Consider the following 21966-nt stretch of genomic DNA (forward strand, 5'->3'; position numbering starts at 1 on the left):
TTGAATTTTCAATATTTTTTTCTTTCAAGCTTACAATAAGGTTAACTTACCTTGAACCCTCCTGTCGTAAGTCCGGCGTTCCTTTTCGCCAAAACACACTTCATGCGTATGAAGAAAGCCCTTTCCATTTCGAATTCTGAAACAAAAATATTAAAATAAAATTGATTTTTTGATTAATTTTAACCAACGGGCATTCCTTCAATGAAAATCTTGTCATTAAATTTACAAATATTCATTTTATTGTATATTATTTTTTAGTTAAAAGATCAAGATTTTATATTTCAGCGACTGCTTAAATCTTGTTTTAAAATAATATTGCATTTACTTTACGCAAGTCCTTGGCTTTAAACAAAATATGTTTTTGCCTTAATTTCAGTCATACTTTCCTATTTTGGAATGACGCCCACGGAGTCAGAAATGACATCTAAGCTTTGGTAAGTTAATTGATGAAGCTGTTACTTACCTTGTAGAAGGTGGTGGTGTGGAAGAGGTTGTTGGAGGGAAAGCACGGATGACATTTCGTCGTGATCATTCGGATGAATGTATTCGAACAGGCTGTTGCCAGTCAGTTCGACTTGAGAGAGGCCTAAGTGGACAGAAGCAGTTTCCGATATGTACATTATTTTTCCATCAGGAGCGACTACGAATATGAAACCGTCTAGAGTCTAAAAGAAAAACGACAAAAATTTAAAATAAAATAAAACAACGGGTCCGGTTTGAAAACAATACCTGTAATAGATGCGATCCCAGTTCCCTGATGGAGGCCTCCCTCGGAATTGACGGCGGGGGCGCAGCCCCCCAGGCGTCGCCGAGCCCTGTGAAAAGTCCGTCGGTTATAAAAGCCCTGTGAAAAGGAATGGGACAAAGCCCTCTCCCAATTACCGCCGCTGTATGACTTTGTTATCCGAGCACGCGCCCTAATTGGTCCGCGTGGGCTCGCTCTTTGTCTAACACGGACGGCCGTCAATCAAGACGCGGAGTCAAGACAATTCGTCTTGCGCCAATTAATCGCATATCTAAAGAACAAAAGGGATCATACACGAATAGAGTTAAATTTAAAAAGGTGACAATTATGAACAAGTCGATTTAATTTTTTTTTTCAAACGTACTGACTATACTCAAATCACCATACGCGGTAAAAACAAAAAGCCAAAGTTAGAAATTCCATCATCCTTGACTAGCAAATCGGTCTGTCTGTATTATCTCTCCCTCAGAGAGATCAGTCTTGAGGGAACAGAAATAAAGAGAGAGATAAATGAGAGAGAAAAGATAAATAGATAGACAGATAGATAGATAGATAAATAAATAAATAAATAAATAAATAAATAAATAAATATATATATATATTCATATATACTAAAGAATAATAAATTGAAATATATATTTCAATTTATTATTCTTTTTATGTAAGGTCTTGGTTGAGATGAAAGAGTTAGTGTCACGAGCGGGATTCGAACCCACGACCTTCGGCCCAATACGCCGCTGCTTTAACCATTTGAGCTTTCGTGACGTGACGTATGGTCTCGGTATTTCAAGGGGTTAGTTACAGAGTCGTATTGAGCTGAAGGTCCGTGGGTTCGAATCCCGCTCGTGACACTAACTCTTTCATCTCAATCAAGACCTTAAATAAAACGAATATTTCATTGAAATATTTAATATGGTCAATTATGGCCGCTAAACATATATGGATTAGATATATACAGAGTGTCCTTTTTAGATGGCCTTACTTGAACCCCTAACTTGAACAAGTGACGCTATTAAAAAACAAAAATTACGTGTTTAATATTTTTTAGACTAGTTTCCAATTTTTAACTTCTTTTGTAGAAAAATTATACAGGGAACCTCAGGCCAAGTTCAACTTCAAAATTTCAAATACGACCCGTCATTTTAAAGGAACCATCAGCATGATAAGTCAAACTTTTCTTCTCATTACCCGTTATCGAAAAGCGAAGATCCATTATCCGTAACATTTTTCCGTAAAGTAGTTGCCAAAGTGGTGGAATTTGAAAAACTGACATACTTCGTTATCGTTATTGAAGGCGTAAATCCTTCCTGTTAGTTGTCAATAAATTTAGAGTCAATTTGTCCACGTGATCTAAAGATCATTTTTATAAATATTTCAACAAGTAAAAGTATTTGAGAGAGAGATAGAAGATAGGAAGATAGATAGGTAGGTAGGTAGATAGATAGATGGATAGATAGATAGATAGAGAGAGAGGGAGGGAGGGAGAGAGAGAAGGGGAGAATTTATAAAATACTTTAGGAGAGATAAAGTGTGAGGGTCTACAAGAGATTAGGAAGAACAACTGATGATGGGAGAATGGAAGGAAGTTATGGAGAGAGTGAGAAAGAGAGAGAGAGAGAGAGAGAGAGAGAGAGAGAGAGAGAGAGAGAGAGAGAGAGAGAGAGAGAGAGAGAGAGAGAGAGAGAGAGAGAGAGAGGAAAGGAAAGCGAGAGAAGGTGCAAGAGGAAGGGAGAGTTTAATAAGGAGCGAGAAGGGTGGAGGAAGTAAGAAAAGCGGCTGACTTTCTTGAAGACGTTTTTAAAATTGATTGAAACCAGGACATACTAAGTCATCTTTATCAAAATTTGGGGTATATATCAAAAGGTATATATTTTTTATATCCTTTTTTGTGGGGGATAAAATAAACGACACACCACGATATTAAAAATTTTCCACAAAAATGTTTTGTCCATATCCCCTGGGTTATGGAATGGCTATCCAAAGAGATTCAGTCCTCATCCCTCTGACGGTGTGAAACGTCCCGAATCAAATTTTTGCCGTTTTTATCAACCACGGGGCCCTTTCTTTCCTATTGGGTCTGCGAGATAAGCAAATGAGGTGGACAAAAGGTAAGGGAATGCCGAAGGTCGGTCCTCTGCCAGTTGACAATGTAGATACAACTGATTGGAGGGGTGACGATTGAGGGATGTGACGCTCCTTAATTTGACCAATTACCACGGGTGACACCCTCGTCAAAAGAAAACTTTGTGTTAAGGGCCGGCAAAAACTATTTCCGACGCGATTCTTAGCCTTTGAAGCGAACCCGGTCTTGGGTTGTGATTCATATTGTTTTTTTGGACAAAGACCCCGTGACTGGTCTGTATCACATTTTGGAGCAATAAGCGAACTCGGGATGATTTGCGGAAAAAACCACAGCAACCAGTTGGGCCCGAATGGTGATTTTATCTGCCTCCACTTGGTACAAGGTTTTTTTTTGGTTTATAGTAAAACAAACTAAATATGACAACGTAAACAAAATTCACAGGTCATCGTTTAAATCTATGGTGCTCTACGTATTTTATTGCATAAAGGTTTTTCGATTCTTTATGCAATAAAAATATGTTAAGTAGTTACTATAAAAACAATTACTTCATTATTTAAAATTAAAGTCAATAATCAAAACCTTTATCTTAAATCTCGCGTTCAAAAATAAATAATTAATTCATTATTTAAACTTGATGAAGTTCAAATCTGACAAAAACTGGGCAGCTAATGCACAGGGTGACATGCATGACTATAATTTTTCGATCCTTTATATAATAAAAATATATTAGCTTTAGATATAAATTTTTTAAAATAAAAATTAACAAATAATTAATTTATTAGTTCAAATTAATATCAATGATCGAAGTCTGATAAAAATCCATGCTGCAATTCCAAAAGGTACATGTTTGACCGTAGACGATAAACATAAACATTCCTTTATGTAATAAAAAACATTCTAACTACCTTCTATAAAGTAAATAATTAACAAATAATTAATTCAATAATAAAAATTAATTACAATAATATAAATCTGACAAAATCCGTGCTACTGTCACACTTGAAAAAATCAACTTTAATATTAGGCACTTAATTGATTTTTTATGTAAGATCTTCGTCGAAATGAAAAAACAATAATTAATTAAAATACTTAATTAATTATAAACAATTTTTTCGAAATGAAAAATTTGTGTCACAGGCGGGATTCGAACCCACGACTTTCGGCTAAATACGACGCTGCTCTACCACTAGCCCATGCGACTTAACTTCTCATTTCGACTCCCAGATTTTATTCCAATTGTAAGCAAATCGAGGCTTCATATAGAAACACTTTTTATTAACGATTGTACTGCATTAGTGGGACTGTGTACGATTCACAGGTTTGATTCTAGATTAATACTGAATTTTTAATTATTTTATCAGCTTCTACTTAATTATATAAATACTCAATTAATTACACACAATTTTTTCAAAATGAAAAAGCCGAAAGTTGCGGGTTCAAATCCCGCCTGTGTCACAAATTTTTCATTTCGAAAAAATTGTGTATAATTAATTGAGTACTTACATAATTAAGTAGAAGCTGATAAAATATTTAAAAATTTAAAATTAATTAAAATGGTCAATTATGACTGCTAAAAATGTATGGTTTAATCTTTCAATGAATTAAGAGTTTTAGTTGAGATAAAAAAAGTCAGCGTCACGAGCGGGATTCGAACCCACGACCTTCGGCTTGATACGCCGCTACTCTACCGCTTGAGCTATCGTGACTTCGATCCAATTCGGACACTAACTTCCCATCTCAACCCCACCTTTTTGCATTTTCCCTCCTTTTTGCCATTTTTCATGGTTTAATGGTTTAATATTATGTTTTTGGATCGTTTATATAATAAAAATATGCTAACTACCTTTTATAAAAATAAATTACGAACAATTAATCCAATAGTTAAAATTAATATTAATGATCAAAGTCTGACAAAATCCATGCTGCTAATCCAGAGGGTACACGCTTGACCAGAAACGATCAACTTCCATCAACTTATGTTCAGCTAATCCGAAGGGTGTAACGGTTGAACAGAGACGACAACTTTAATATCAGGTTTTTCGATCCTTGTGTAATAAAAATATGCTAACTACCTTTAAAAAAAGTAATTAATTAATGTTGATGACAATGATCCAAATTTAATAAAATCTATACCTGCTAATCCCCCCGTAGACACGCAACATTGGAGATGATCAACTTTAATCATAAGTTTTTCGATCCATTATGGAATAAAAACATGTTAACTATGTACCATCTATAAAATAAGGTATAAATAATTAATTTATTAGTTAAAATTAATATCAACGATCAAAGTCTGACAAAATCCATCCTGCTAATCCATAAGGTGACACGCTTGATAAGAGACGATCAACTTTAATATTTAGATTTAGCAGTCACAATTGACCTGTTAATTATTTTAATTAATTATACTTTTTATCCAAGTCTTAGTTGTACTACATTAATTACATTAAGGAGAAAAAGTTTTCTGGATGGTGGCTTCAAAAATTACCCGACTGTCATAAGACTTTTCAATGAAATTTTGCTACTCTATAAATTGAAATGTTGAAATTTAGAACAGTATGTCCACAAATTAGGGAATAATCCATTTGTGTTTAAGGGCCTAATTGACCAAATTACTTCTTTCAATTAGTTAACATTTGTATGCAAGGTTTTGGTTGAGTTGAAAAAGTTAGTGTCACGAACGGGATTCGAAACCAGCTGAAGGTGGCGCTGTAACTAACCACTTGAGATATCGAGAACATCACGTCACGTCACAATAGCTCAAATGGTCAAAGCAGCGGCGTATTGAGCCGAAGGTCGTGGGTTCGAATCCCGCTAGTGACACTAACTTTTTCCTCTCAACCAAGAACTTAGATAAAAAGTATAATTAATTAATTTAATATTAGGTTTTTCGATCTTTGATATAAAAATAATAGATAATAAATTTGCAAATAGTTAATATATTATTTATTTAAAATTAATGACAATGATCAAAATTTTACAAAATCCAACTTGCTGTTTTGCTCTTTCAATGGGGTTCAGGAGAGGTGTGTCTTTTGAAAAACTAATTAATTTTTGCTAAAAATATGTTAATTATTGAAAATATGTTGTATCTTTGATTGATAATTAATTCAATAACGTATGGTGAAGTTATAATGAAAAGTGAATTAAATTTGAAAATTATTGTCGGATCTACGATTGTTACCATTGGAATAAACAACTGCCATAGGACTTAAGTAGAACAAAGAGCGAAAACAGGCGGACCGCTTGTTTAGACACTGCCATAATCAGTCATACAAGACCTTGCAAGCTAAGTTCAAATTTTGACATCTCCCTCCCAGCTCAACAAAATTACTTATTGTTTATGTTTAATAGTTTGTAAAATTTCTCTGTGACGAATTTGTAATTTGGTCGTTATCGATAATTTTGGTATAAGAGAGCGTAACAATAAAGAGTGTGAAATGCTGAAACGCCCCTGACAGGAACGCAGCGAGGATAGGCGGACCAAAATGATCGACAACGACCAAATTATAGTTTATAGTATTATAGTTTATAGTTTAATTGATTCCCTTGCCTTCTGGAAATAGGTGCCTCATTTTGAGATAACTGGTCGTCAATCTGATTATCGACGCCTTGTCCAATTGGGACGTGAGGGCGGCCGGGAGCGGCAGAAGTTTGGCCAGTTCTAGAAATTCCGTATTCTCCTTTTCTCTTCTACTCCGTGCTGCGTTCTTACTCTTTTCCTTCATCTGAAAAAAAAAATTTGGTCCAAAAGAGAATTTTAAATTATACAGTATGGTGTGAAACTAATGCACACGGACAGGACCTTCCATATTAAGAATACTATTATTTAAAACCATTCAACGCAATTTAGCACGGACTTTAAATGCTTAACTAAGTGCTTTGTAAGAAAAATGCCTCTTAACCCGTAGAGCACGACGGGAAAGGAATGTAAATGCAAACCAGTCAATGGAATGACAAAAGGCAGAGGTACAACAAAGGTTTATTGCAGTGATTGGAATGTTTTTTATGGTAGTGTCTTTGAGAAAAATATTGCGTTTTTACACGTTGCACGTCGGGGGAAAAACATCGACTTACAGGTCTGCGGTCAATACACATTTGAATGTCGAGCCTCATTTCTTGTCTGTTCCAACTCACAACTGAACCCACCCCGGCTCTGGGACTCCTATATATACCTTGACGTCTTTGGGAAAAAGTATTACCTGTTGATGGACGGCCAATGATCGCCGAGACGTCGAGGGGGTGGGACTTACTTGGGAAAGGTGGAAAATGACTGAAAGACTCATGGCTATCTTTTCTTTTTTTCAACACCCTACTGACAGAGAAGTGTGAAATTTGACCATCTCAGGGCAAAAATGAACGTGCTATGACAAATAATCTCGATCTGTATATTTCTCTCTCTCTCTCTCTCTCTCTCTCTCTCTCTCTCTCTCTCTTTCTCTCTCTAGAAAAAAACAGGATAACCGTCAGATTTAAGATTTAAATCAGTTTCACAGGAACCTTACCAAAATGATTAGAAAACTGAAGAAACAATAAACAATGGCAGAGACAACAGTAAAATCTGATTAGAGTTTACAATATCTGCTATTATTGGACATGAAATGCAAGGAAATAAATATGATACTATTAATGGAAGCATAGTAGCACTTGAAGGAAGCAAACAGGATTGACGCTTCTGAAAAAAGAGACATAATCGAAAAAGAACAGAAAGTTGAAATAGTCGATTACATCTTTGGTATTTTAAGTACCAAGTAAGTAAGGTAAAGTTCCTGCTATTTAAGAGGGTTTTAGGACCAATTAACCATTTGCGCGTTCCGGACGAGAGGTCAAACAACATTATAATGGATTTCTCATTCTATAATCAATTCAAAATCCATAGGCTGTGCGGGGATTCGAACCCCGAACAGCTAGCGTATACGAGTCAGACGCCCTAACCAATCGATCACCGCGGTCTCCCATTTAAGTACGTTTAACTTGATTAATTACTAAACTTGTTTGATTAAAAAAATACAATAATGGAACAATCAATCACCTTAAAGATTACCGAATTTAAAGTCTGTCTATAGAATTATAGGAAAAGGATCATCATTGGGTAAATGAATAAATGAAGGATTCTAAAAAATGTCAGCTTCTCTTCGAGACTCAAGTGGTTTTTACATGATTGCACTTGTTCTTTTTGAGTCGTTTCTTAACATCGGTCCTTAGTAGGTGGATAGTACGCTCGTGTATGTTTCCATGTAGATTAATAACAAAATATTGTATTAATTATTAGTGTATTAATTATAATAATTAACTAAATAAAGTATGTGTGGTGTTTAGTGACCGTTAGCCAATGATTATTTGGAGATCGTGTGGTGCGGTTCAGTGTGACGTAAATTTTAGAAAAACATTTTCTTTATCGTGCCAACGTTTCGATCTTTATTCAGATCATCTTCAGGGGCTGGGATTTACAAACATTGTTTAAACTTAACAAATACATGTAGGATGTGTAAAAAATATGAATTAATACAATGCTGGAAAATCTTTTAGATTAAAAAAAATTTATACAATGCTAGAAAATTTTAGATTAAAAAAATTAATGAATTTATAGAATGCTAGAAAATTTAGATAAAAAAAAATGAATGAATTTATACAATGCTAGAAAATTTTAGATTAAAAAAAGGAATAAATTTATACAATGCTAGAAAATTTTAGATAAACAAAAAATAAATAAAAAAATATATATGAAAAAATATTAATTTATTAAATTCATATATACATATATATATATTTTTTGTTTGTTTATCTAAAATTTTCTTGCATTGTATAAATTCATATTTTTTATACATCCTATGTGTATGTGAAATATCCAAACAATGTTTGTAAATCCGAGCCCCTGAAGATAATCTCAATAAAGATCGAAACGTTGGCACAATAAAGAAAATGTTTTTCTAAAACCTACGTCACACCAGACCGCACCTCACGATTTCCAAATAATTAAATAAAGTATCTTCTTGTTAATTAATCCATAAAGTTAATAAAGGTCGTACCAGTTTTGTCTACAAAGGCCATGCTCTGCTAAAAATGGCAGAAAGCAGTTTTTTTGTGTCAAAATTTAAGCTGATTGTTAACATAACGGTCAAAAAATTGTGTACTTCTTTCATTGGCATGCATTCTTTGGCAAATTTTTATTTTGATATCTAAACATAGAAAGAAAAACTTTTGATAGAAGTGTTTTTCACTCTGTCTGACAGTGAAACAACAATACTAATTGCTAAAAAATATATATTATTATTATAAAGTCAGATGATAAAAGTGTTGTGCATATACTTATTGTCATTAGAAATAGAATTTTTTCTTGTGCATTTTAATAAAACTAGTTTAAAATAACTTGAAATCACTCATTTTTAAGTATACAGGGTGCCCTTTGGCCCGGCTGAATTTCTCTTGAATCCATAGCGCTATCAAAAAAACAAAAAATACGTATTTAATATTTTTTAGTCTAGTTTTTACTTTTTTAATTTTTATTTAATTTTTGCGTTTTTTGGAGTAAAATTATACAGGGTACAAGGCCATACTCTGTTAAAAAGTGGCAGAAAGCAGGTTTTTGTGTGAAAATGTAAGCTGATTATTAATATAACGGTCAATAAATTTTATACTTTTTTCATTGGCATGCATCCTTTGGCAAATTTTTATTTTGATATATAAACAGAAAAAAAAACTTTTGATAGAAACTTTCATCCTTTGGACTGAAGAATTCAATTTTCCCCCTCTAATGGCATACTAAACCATTGGAATTTTCGAACGTGAGGCAGAGGAAAATCGTTGAATTTCGTACTCTTGTCATCATCATCATCATCCACGTTTGGTGTGGGCTTCTCGGAAATAAATTAATTGGGCCTTATTTCTACTACTAGCGGTTAAGAAAGAGTAAATCTTTACGCAGGCAGTCCGAACATGAAATATGATTAATAAATAGCAAAGCAAACCTGTGTTTTTTAACTTTTTGCCACAACTTTAACATTTTTTTGACCAATTTAAAATCCGGTTACACCATCGTTTTTAGCGTGAAAAATCCTTTAAAATGATCTCAGGATATTAGGGGTCGTACTTGAAATTTTGAAGTTGAACTGGGCCTGAAGTACCCTGTATAATTTTCCTCTAAAAAAGGTAAAAATTTTGAAACTAGAGTACAAAATATTAAACATGTATTTTATTTATAGCGTAATTGGTTCAAGAGAAATTCAGCCGGGCCATCTAAAAAGGACACCCTGTACAGTATAGTAAGTCGTAACTTAGGTTATTTTTTCCTGTACAATGTCAAAATTGTTATTGCGGTAGCATGATTTGATGATAATAAAGTTTTCATAGTGATCATATTTGTCTTTTTCTATGTTTTCTAATTTGTAGCTCAAAGGTACGTGCTGAAATGAGTGTGAGAAAGACAGGCAGTCTGCGAATCCGTCGTTAAAAAGGAGCACGGGGTTGTAAATTGGCGTTAAACTGACTTATTGCCCCTAATTTAACTAAGCCCGGTGCAGAAAGGAATTACCATTGTCCCGGCGTCTACCGGTCTGGGAAAACTCCTAACAAGTGCCGACCTGGCCTGGAAAATTGTCGTACCTCAGGGCGATTTTCATGGAAGGCAGACTGCTCGGCTCTGCCGGATTAGCCAAAACCGGAAAAAAAGAGCCCCCTTTGAGTTAGCCATCCTTTGAAATAATAACAAACACGCCTTCTCGATCCCTTTTTCGTTTTTGGTCTGATCGTAAATGATCAAATGGGACCGCCGAGTAGAGCTGCGACATTCTCGCTGTGAGCTGATTGTATTAAGCTAATTCGTACAGAGACAATTCTTTTAGCTTTGGTTGATTAAACTGCTAACAACTGTCAAATAATCTATATAACCAGCCAACAAAATATATTTTTTATTTCCAGTTTATTATAATAATTTAGTCTGTTTATAGCCTTAAAACAATTATCGAAGCAGTAAAACGCAAAGGCTCGACTTTGAAACAAGGTTAATTTCAGAAATGAAGCATCTAGCTTTCAAATACAGGTTCAATTTTTGTTCAAAGTCCTATTTGTGACGGCATAACTTCCACTTGATTTTTCAAAAGGACAACCTGTCATGAAAACGTTTAGATACGAAATAATCATTCAATTTACTACCACTACTTCAACCATCCTCCAAATTTGCGAGCATTTTTCATTTTCCAATCATTTCTAGTTAATCTATTGTGTTTTCTTTAATACTTACAAGGAAGGGTGACGTGAAATCTAAAAAATCTCTTTGCCATTTTATATTTCTTCATTTATATACTTTCTATTCCTAATTTCTTCCCTTTCTACTTCATGTCTAACATTAGACTTTGCTCATTAATTCCTCTCTTACTCTTTTTCTCTGCCCCTCTCTCTTATTTTCCCTCTATCTAACTATCGACCTGTCTGTCTATCTCACTCTCTCTCTCTCTCTCTAATTTACCATGTTATGAATTGGGAAGTAAAGTCTTCTCTTAAAAAAGTTTATATCAAATATATTAAGGCTTAGTTTAATAATCTGATGATTAACGTAACTTTCTATTTATCTTTACTTCTCGTTCCTTCTCGCACCCAATCTCATTATTTTTCTTCATACTTCACTGTCCAATTATATCTATTGTATACCTTACTCTTTTTTTTTTACATTTCACTGTTCCATTTTTATGCTCTGTTCTGTCTCTACCTCTCTTTTTCTTTCCTCTCTCTCTCACTTTCTCTCTCTCTCTTTTTCTCTCTTTCTCTTTCTCTTCTTCCTTTCTCCCTTTACATATCTCTTCACTTTCATCCGTAAAATCGTTATTATTCTTCATACCTCACAGACTACGCTTATATCTATTGTATACCTCTGTTTTGACTTCTTTTCTTTGCCTTCTACTCTGTTCCAATGTTTTTGGAAAATACTCTCTCTCTCTCTCTCTCTCTCTCTCTCTCTCTCTCTCTCTAACTCNATATAGTTTTTTACTTAATAACACACTTTCTGAAATATTTTAATTTTTTTTATTAAAGTTCATGAAGAAATATGCCACACGTTATTATTTTATTTTAGTTTTTGTAACAATCATATTGTATTTTGGTTAAAATTGGACCTTTTTAAGCAGAAATAGTCTCTTGAAAATTCGTTAAAATCAAATATGTTAGGGGTAAATATTAAAAAAAAAAAAAAAATCACCAATAATAATATTTTTCATCAGAATGCCCAGTTTGTTAAACAATGGGAGAGAATCACGTTTTTGTCATTGCCTTTATAAATATTTAAAAAAATAAGTATTGTGTGGCAGGAAATACATGTACTGCATGTTTTCTTGTTAATGTGTGATCTTGACACAGTTATTATTTGTATTGGACCACGTGCCTAGGCTAGAAGTGGCGCAATCGGTTTAAATTCTATTAAAAAAAAAAAAAAAATGCCGATTTCTTCGTAAAAGTTTATTGCCGTGGGAAAGGTGGCCATCGGATGATCCGAAACACGTGCTGTAATCCCACCGTTAACGGGAAAACAGGTGTCGGTGGGAACACTGAGACAGGTACTCAAAGCGAGTACAACTTACAAAATTGTTTTCTATGGGGGGTGCGAATTTGGACAAGCTATGGGAGGGAATCAGCAGTTCTCACAGTTGGGCACGTTCCATTTTTCGCCTTTACGGTCAAACGGTAAAATGTCCCACACACATGTCGAACCTAAGGAGGTTTACCTTAACAAAATACCTCCCAAGCCGGGGTATGTTCGATTTTTGACATGTGTGGTGGTTTTTCGTAGCACCCAATAAACGGCTAAGCCCAACACATATAACCGGATTCTGCCTGGTGTCATTAATCGCACTTACTGTCAGAAGAACAAACTAATAAAGCTCAGCAATTAATATTTTATGTCAGGTTGTTATATGTTCATATGGCTATTTTATCCTGTTTTTGTTATTCGAGAGCGAGAATAGACGGACCAAAATAATCAGGGATGATCAAACTACTGACATCTGTTCAAGTCGCATGCTATCATCAAAAGAATACTTAATATTTAGTATAATTAATTCTTTCTGTTTAATGATCTAAAAAATGCATTCCATACAGTCTACTGGTTGTTCAAAACAATGAAAAGCGATAATTGATTATTTATAATAAATATTATTCAGAAATCGTGAGATGTGGTCTGGACCACGATTTCTGAATAATCATCGACTAACCGCCACTAATCACCACATATTTATATTAAATTTCAAAATATTTTTCAGGGCATATATAAGTAAGTTATAAAGGGATAAGTTTTAAGCCTTACATTTTTTTTCAATTAGTTCAAGTTATTCTATGGATTCTTTTACTGCCATTATCTATTTTATATTAGACATGCCTTCTCTTGGTTATTACAAACATTTATAAAGTTAAAACCTTGTTGGGTTCAGGTGGTTCAACTAAATAAATGCATCCACAAAGAAACCGGTTAAATTCCTGGAAATGTACCTAGCTGTGTTACCTCACCCTGCTTATATCCTGACCTGGTTCATTCAAACTACGCTCTGTATAGCCAATTGGTAACATACTTTTTACATAAGCCAACGATTATGATCATCGGCCTTTTTGAAACGGGTAAAAATTGGAGAAATGGTAGGAGCAAGCGTCTTGCCTCACCCTGCTTATACCCTTGACGTTACGCCATCTGACTACGGTCTTTTTCGGTCATTATGAAAGTTCACTTCGTACATATGGTAACGATTTTCAACATCGGCCGCATTTGAGAAACCCGAGGAAAGAGAAAAAGCAGGCGTGCCGGCTCACCCTGCTTATAACCCTGACGTTGGACTATCTGACTATACTTTTGATCGGTCCGTTTTAAAAGTCACTTTGTGTATAAGACGATTATGAATATCGGTCAAGTTTGACATGGGCGAAAATCACAAAAATTAGAGGAGTAGGCGTCTTGCCTCACCCTGATTATAACCCTAATGTTACACTATTTATCTACATACTTTATCGGTCTATTCAAAAAGCCATTTTGTACACAAAATTACAATTATGAATAGCGTTTCTCGTTTGGGAAAAACGCGAAAATGGAAGGATTAGGCGTCTTGCCTCGTCCTGTTTATAACCCTAACGTCTCACTCCTCTGAGTATTGCCAGCAATAAAGACTCTGATATCATATAAGCCACCCAATAAGAAAACTATATCAGGAATATTTTGCAAAGATTAGAACCTCAGCTTTTCTACGACGGACCGATCTGTACAAAAATTCTTGCATTTTAGAGGAAAAATCATCCAAAAATATTGATCGTTGACTTTCTGGTAGGTGTCAGGGATTAGTCAATCAAGGGATAAATCAAATAGAGATGACACAACGGTTTTCACTTTATTCTTACAGCACTTATCCCTGACACCTACTAAATCACTCCCAATTGGTTAAAATTTGATATTTTTGACCTAAAAACATAAAATACAAATTGTAACTATGCCAAGAAATAAAGGCCTAAGTTTTGTTTACATTACTTAGAACTGAGGAGGTTTTTCCTTCCTGAACTTGTTTGAAATTGCACAATTTTTAACAATATTTTTCACATCTCGACTAGAACAAAAAACAAACTTAAAGAAATGTAATTTGTGTATAAGTATAAATGAGATCTTTAAGCAAAAAGGTTGAAGGTGAAAGATCTATAAGATGTTCGAAATTTAGATAATGTAATTTTGACAATTTCTTTATAAGAAACATGAAAAATGAATAAGTAACAGAACAAATCATTAAGTATAAGTAAATTTGAGAGTAAAGAGGAGATGGATCCAGATTAAGTTTTTTCTTCCTTGTCAGACTTTCAAAAGTTCTTTCATCATCAGGGCCTGATTTAATAATAAATATTAACATATTGTAATGGGTGGCGATTAGTGACCGTTAATCGATAATTATTCAGAAATCGTGAGATACGGTCTGGTGTGATGTAGGTTTCAGAAAAACATTTTCTTTATCGTGCCAACGTTTCGATCTTTATTGAAATCATCTTCAGGGCTCAAAGTGTTTGTCTTCTGTGTAATTGTGCCATTCTTGCGGGTCGTGTTGAGAGTGCCACTTTAAGCCCCGAAGATGATCTCAATAAAGATCGAAACGTACACGTTTTTCTGAAACCTACATCACACCAGACCGCATCTTACGATTTCTGAATAAATATTGTAAGGGGTTGTTATTATCATTTAATATTATGAATTTTATAATAATATATAAACCCGATAAAGCACAAGTTTTAATACGATTTTTACTTCATGATTGACTAAATTTCTCTAAATTTTGTACCCTGAGAAGTATAAATTCAGCGATTAAATATTTAAAATGCAAGGTTTAAATATAGCCAATGTTAAAGTACAAAAAAGCTAATGAAGTAATAGTAGTAGTACCTTGATTTCTCCGTTTGACTTCCTTTCGTCCTTCATGTTTGTATTATCCTGAATGGTTACGTGCCGCTCCGCGTCAAAAACCCAAAGCCCATTTTTATTATTAAAAAGAGAAAACGCGAAATGTTAAACAGAAAACAATATTAGCCAGCCGAGTGGGGATGTACGTGATATTTGTACAAACTGTCCTGTAAAAAATAGAGGCCGAAAACGAAAGAATCCTTTATAACAAGAGCATAAACGTAAACAGAATGGAAAACATTTGTCTTTGGCCAAGGTCGGCTTCGTTTAAAAAAAATGGATTTTCGCCCGGCTAATTAAGCTCAGGGTGCTTTTTAAATAATTCATTATCCGTGGGATTGGTGGCGTTTTGACGGCATTTGGCAGTCATTCCGGAGCCGGTAAGAGGATCAATTTTATCGGAATGGGGACGGGAGTAAAAGGGACGGATTAATCGTAATGGAGGGCATATGACGAGCCCTTCCTTCTGTTGGAACAAAGCAGGTATAACCGACTGTTTGTCTTTCAATTATCGTTACGACCGGGAAATGGGCTGGCTTAGAGAAAGAGGGGCAAAAGAGGAAAGCGGGAAAATTGCTCCGGCTTTATTACAATCCTATGGGGGTTTTCGTCCCGTAACATCCTGGTGGTTTTCTTTAAAAAAGAAAATCGCGAACCTCACAGCCAAGGAAATGCCGACCAGAGAAAGTTCGAAAAGCCACCATATTCAGGGCCTGTGGAATAAATCACCGAAAGAAAGCTCGCCACAGCCTAAAAAGTTATTTTTGTCCCATATGACCTCTAGAGAAGATCTTATCACCCAAAATTAATTTTCTGCAGGTCGATAAACATCCAAAAAAAAATTCTGAAAATTTATAAATAAAAAACAATGTCAAACATAAGTTTTTGGTCGTATTCTAAAGTAGAAATGTATTGAACCAGAAAAGTCGCAGTTCTAACAACATAGACGGACAAAGTCACCAAAGAACTTTTTTACATAGATAGTTCAAGATTCCTTATCTACTCTTTGTCGGTTAGAAATTTAAAATTCATAGGTTTTATACTCCTAAAAAACCTGCAGTGTAATTTGTTCGATGCCGATCATTTAACGACCAAATTACAAGTTCATGAAGACTGCAAGGTAAAACCTCACAACCTGCGTGTCGGATCGACTGTATATAGACTCATCCCTTTCTCACATTTTTGTCTATTGTAAAATGAAAATTATAAGTTATCAAATTTGGACAGCTAAATTAATAATTAAAACGATATATTTCAATGTACCAAAAAATGATGCAGTTCTAACGCCAAAGAGCGAGGATAGGCGGACCAGATACCGTTCAAGCGTGTCTGTCTAATCCATCCTCTTTGAATATTCAATTCATTCGAATCAAGTATCCCAGTGTATAAAAAAATCGCAATTTAAAGAACGATGAGAATGGAAGGACCATACACAGGAGTATAATTCCCAATTCGCTATTCATAGAGTGAACCCTCTGCAGGAACACATAATAACACCTAAGTGGTAACAAGACAGTAATAAATGTGCATTAAAATATCTCATTAATATTACCAAAAAAGGGGGGGATAGGCGGACCCAGATATGATAAAGCGTCAACATCAACTTAAAGCCAAACCTATTTTTGCCATAATATAAACTGTGCGATATCAAACTGTATAATATTTTTGAATCTGTGTCTGACTAATTTAATTTTTTGACTATTCAACTTATACGTATTAAGCGAAATATCTCAAGGTACAAAAACGTCACAGTTCAAAGAACAAAGAGTGAGGATCGACGGACCATACATGGTTAGGGTTTAAACTCCCAAATAATTATTCTTTCAGTGAGAAGAGCGAGAATAGACGGTTGAATCACCCAACCTATTATTCTTACAATGGGACAATTGCAAGAACACTCAAGTAAACACATAATAAGTAAAAACACGTATAATCGATTTGGATTAAAAAAAAAAGACGGACCAGATATCATCCATCTATACAAAGACAACCACATTTTGCCAATTAATAAAATGAGGTGATATAACGATCATTAAAAATCATCATTTGTGGACAACTCAATAAGAATAAACGGAAATGTTACAGTGTACCAAATACGTCAGTTTTGATGGCAAAGAACTAGGATAAGACCATGTATGGCCGAGGTGTCGGTCTTCAACTTGGCACACGTTCAGTGAGGCCACACGAACCATCGTTAATTGATTTTTGAACTGTCCAATAGACATGGGTTAAAACATTCCTCACTATTTTGACCAAAACCAGCGAGAATAAGCGAACCGGGGGGGGGGTGACCGCAACGGTTTAGACGTTGACACGGCGCTCGTAAATATAAAGGTCCCGGGTTCGAATCCAGCAGCCCTGCATTCACACTCGACATACTTACAAATGGGCTTTTTTTAAAAACACCGGCACCTTGAGGGTTGATATAATCTCTGCTGTTGCGAACCCGAAAAAAAAGCGAACCAGATCCATACAGATACCACAGACAGCGATTGCTTTATTGAATAATTCACTCAATTTGACGAATTTTCAAGGAAAATTTCAATTCTAATGACAAAGAACGAGAACATATGGACCAGTTGGGATATAACCTCAGCCATTTTGAGGTTTAACAAAATAGATGGCGCTCTATAAGTATTTCAACCTGCTGTGTTTTTATTTCTTTTTTATAAACAATTTATTGAGCACAGTGAGTTAAGACAAATACGCACATTTCTAACGACAAAACAAGACGGACCATACACGGTTTGGAATTGGTGACCAAACTAACTACAGGGCATGGTGTGACCAAAGTACAAGAACATTCAATAATTTATTTCTAGTTTAAACTAATCTAATGAACAGTAAATTATTCATATAATTTTAACGACAAAGGGAGAGGACAGGAGGAAAAGTTGAAGGAGATAAACCTCAAACATAGTTGAGGCTTACCAACTCAAAGGCATGTACTGAGTTCTATAGACACTTCATGCTCTTGTGTATCTGAACTTTTTTCCCGTTTGTCGATGAAATTATTACATTGTCCCAAAACCTTCACGGTTAAACTGATCCATCTTCAACAATACACACATTGTAATGAAAAACAGCGAGGATATACGGACGGACCGAATGAACGTGATTTTGACCATTTCACTAGAGTTGAACGAGGGCAGGATTGTAAGAAAAAAGTACTAATCTATTGTTTACATTTCTAACATAAATATGTTATCAGGATCAATACTGATTATCCCAGGTCAGCATATTCCCGGCGTTCGTCATCTGTGCAACCTTCTGATAGTTGTCGTAACTCGATAATATTCCACCGTAATTGGCATTCTTTTGGTTGATTGTCAAACTACGTGTTGATTCGCTTAAGATAAATTGTAAACCTTATAAGAAGAGGAGAGATTAATTATTCTCCGTGCGATTATCATACGGTTATATTTACAATTAATGTTTCATTTGAGTGATGTTCATGGGGTTGGTCGATATGGGTCTGAGGTAGTTTTTTAATTTGTAGAAAATACGATGAAGAACATGATGATGGTCTTTTAATTATTGGCTAATTGATGTAATTTAGGTTTTTCATACTTGATCAGTTGATGGTAACAGGACATACAATCTGAGCAGATGGCGAATCGACACAAGTCTTCGGATTTAAAAGCAGATGAAGCGTTACTGTTGTAATTAGATATTTGATAAATCGTTCTAGATGGAAAAAAGAGGTCGTCCGATGGTGCGTGATCATGAATACATAAACGGACTTTTCAGCAGTCGTGGCATTGTCTGTTTTCCGTTGGGGGTTCTGCATTGAATCTCCGGCCGGAAAGGGGGCGTTATTACCAGACTGAAGCGTTATTTGCCCAGGCGTAAAACTCCCGGAGCTGGAAACTTTGTGGAAAAATGTCTGAATTTTTTGGGAAAGAAGGTAATGACGGTTAGGTAAATATTCATCATCTGAGGGCCTGGAGTGGGTGCCTGGAGTGGCGTGAGGGCTGCGAAGGGGGTGAGAGGGTGAATTACTCATTTCGAGAGGCCCTTAAAGGATGAGGGCGCAAATTACTCAAAAGTCTCACTTTTGCTCGATCCTACCCTGCTCATTTTTACACCTCTGATGTGGCAAGTTTATATTTTTTAAAAATCCTATCTAATAAAAAGAAACACCATGATATAAAACCAAAAACTACAAACAAAGCAATAACACTAATTCATAATACAACCTACATTAAACGGCTAGATGGACTAGAAGTAGTAAAAAATAGGAACACTCAATACCCACTCTGACTGATGATATGCCACAACGTTAATTTATTTTTAAATAATCTAATCAGGTTGTAAGCTTTCTCCATGGATTGGACAAGGCGAGACAGCGCGGGCCCGGATTTTCCCCGGGCGGAGAGGCCCTGCTCGGGGACAAAAGGGCCCGTTTTCTGCTTATTCAACACCTCCTTTGTCCCAGTTATCTAATACGCCCCCAACATCACTCTCCCCTTTGCTGATGTTCCTTAACCCAACATAGCCCCCAAGAACCGCAGGCTTTACTTTACCCTCAGCTCTAAACCCGAATCAATTAATTCTGTTAAACAGAAATTTGCATGAAGCTCCAATTTATTCTAAGAACGGTTAATTATCATTATTTTACAGATTTTCACACTTTCCCTTTATAAAAGGAGTGTATCGTTTTTGTAAAGTAAATTGATTTATACAAAGCCAAATATTATCAATTTTTTTCCTCTGTATCTAGCACGATTTTACTGATTTAATGAACAAATTTTAAAACGCTTAAAGCTCAAGTGGTAGAGCAGCGGCGTATTTAACCGGTCGTGGGTTCGAATCCAGCTCGTGTCACTGACTTTTTTATCTCAACCAAAACCTTATATAAAGATTAATTAATTGAAAAACGTTATTCGGCCAATTGGACCACGAACTCTAATAAATGTTAAACCTTTTTTATAAACAAAATTTTATTGCAAATCGATAATTTAAAAACAAGAATCATGCTGTCCTGCAGTTTCCGATAATTTTGGTCTTTCCATCCGCCATTTAGCGGTAACTTGTAAAAAAGACACGGGTAAACGCACAGACCAACTGCTGATGGTGGCGAAGGTCGAAACGCGGCTGACAGAGAAAAATAGGGAGTATAGGAGAGAAAAACGACCCTAAAAGTACAGTACACCCCGGCAAAAACCTCAAGGAAAACCTCTCGACAAGAATCATGGTCACGATTCCTCTAATATCAGAATCAAAAGATTTAGAAATAGAAAATACGAGATGTTTGAAATTTATACATTTTATGATAATTTATTTGGTAATAGATTTATTTACGGTGGTGTTTGTTTAGATCTATCGTTGGTTTGATCTGTGCGTTATTTTATCTAACCTACCTCTAACCAATGCGTTTGACGAACAAAAATAGCGAGAATAGACAGAGCAAGATGATCGGAAACGACCAAAATACAAGTTCATCACTCAACAGATTCAAAGAGGAAATCATTTAAATCAAACCATCTATCAACAACAATCATGATCGTGATTTCTCTACTTTCAGGAAATAGGAACCGAGCTATGTGAAATTTTATAACCTGACTGGTCGAGAGTCCGTTCAGCGAAGAGCAGACTTATTCGAGTTTTCTTCATGGTCAATTTCCTTTAGTTATGTTTTTTCTTTAGTTTTGCTTATAGGTATATTTTGCTGAGGTAGCCCACTGATTCGGTCTGTGCGTTTTTTGTCCGCCCTGCCGCTTACAAATACATCTGACAGGACAAAACAGAAAGGATAGGAAGTGCAAATTATCGGAATCGACAAACTACAGGCTTCAGGGACAAAATCTGTCAATCATGATCATGATTCCTCTAATTCTGAATCGCCGGGGAAAAAAACACACGAACTTTTTGAAATTTATAAATCTTAAGTTTTTCGCTGACAGTTTTAAATATACTTGGTATAGTTGAGATGGGAAGTTAGTGCCCGAGGGGATCGAAGTCACGATAGCTCAAGTGGTAGAGCAGCGGCGTATCAAGCCGAAGGTCGTGGGTTCGAATCCCGCTCGTGACACTGACTTTTTTATCTCAACTTAAAAACCTTAATTAATTGAATGTTATTAATTGGTCAAGCGGACCACGAAAAATAGTGAATTTATACTTGGTATAAAGTTATATATTGAAGACGTCTTCTAAATGATGAAACTGTAGTTTGGTCGTTTCTGATCACCGTCTTCCCGTAGGTTCAGTCTGTGCATTATTTTGCCTATAATTTTCTTTACCAATGCGCCTGAGAGACCAAAACAGCGAAAATAAGACAAAATGATAGGAAACGACAAAACTACAGGTTCATCACCACGGAGACTTCAAGAGAAAATATCTTAATAAGAATCATGATCATGATTTCTCTAATTTCAGGAAATAAGAACCGAGCTGTTTGAAAATTTATTCATTACCAGGACGAGAGTCCGTTCAGCGAAAAACAGACTTATTCAAGTTTTCTTCATGGCAAATTTTCTTTAGTTATGTTTTTTCTTTAGTTTTGTTTATGGGTATATTTTGCTGAGGTAGTCCATTGATTCGGTCTGGGCGTTGTTTTGTCTGACGTGCCGCTTACAAATGCCTGAAAGGCCAAAACAGAAAGGATAGTAAGTGCAAAATGATCGGAAACGATCAAACTTCAGGCTCGTCACTCCGCAGGCTTCAGGGACAAAATCTGCCAACTAGAATCATGATCATGATACCTCTAATTCTGAATCGCAGGGAAAAAAA

At 35.3% G+C, this 21966-nt stretch overlaps 1 protein-coding gene across 6 annotated transcripts in view; it reads right to left on the bottom strand.

The window, feature by feature from the left end:
- LOC106669185 (single-minded homolog 2) overlaps positions 1-21966 on the bottom strand; it is an 88323-nt gene that overhangs the window by 7071 nt on the left and 59286 nt on the right. For 4 of the 6 annotated variants that reach the window (XM_014398500.2, XM_014398498.2, XM_014398496.2 and 1 more), the window contains exons 2-5: positions 6382-6556; positions 730-815; positions 464-665; positions 51-136 (exon numbers count right to left, since the gene is read on the bottom strand). In XM_014398500.2, coding sequence (XP_014253986.1) covers positions 51-136; positions 464-665; positions 730-815; positions 6382-6556 — 549 coding nt within the window. Of the gene's footprint in view, positions 1-50; positions 137-463; positions 666-729; positions 816-6381; positions 6557-6905; positions 6926-15216; positions 15313-21966 lie in introns of those variants that run through there. The other 2 variants (XM_014398495.2, XM_014398494.2) reach the window with 2 other exon arrangements.

Source organism: Cimex lectularius, unplaced genomic scaffold, assembly GCF_000648675.2.
Source record: "Cimex lectularius strain Harlan isolate CLEC.00 unplaced genomic scaffold, Clec_2.1 scaffold145, whole genome shotgun sequence".
Taxonomy (NCBI): domain Eukaryota; kingdom Metazoa; phylum Arthropoda; class Insecta; order Hemiptera; family Cimicidae; genus Cimex; species Cimex lectularius.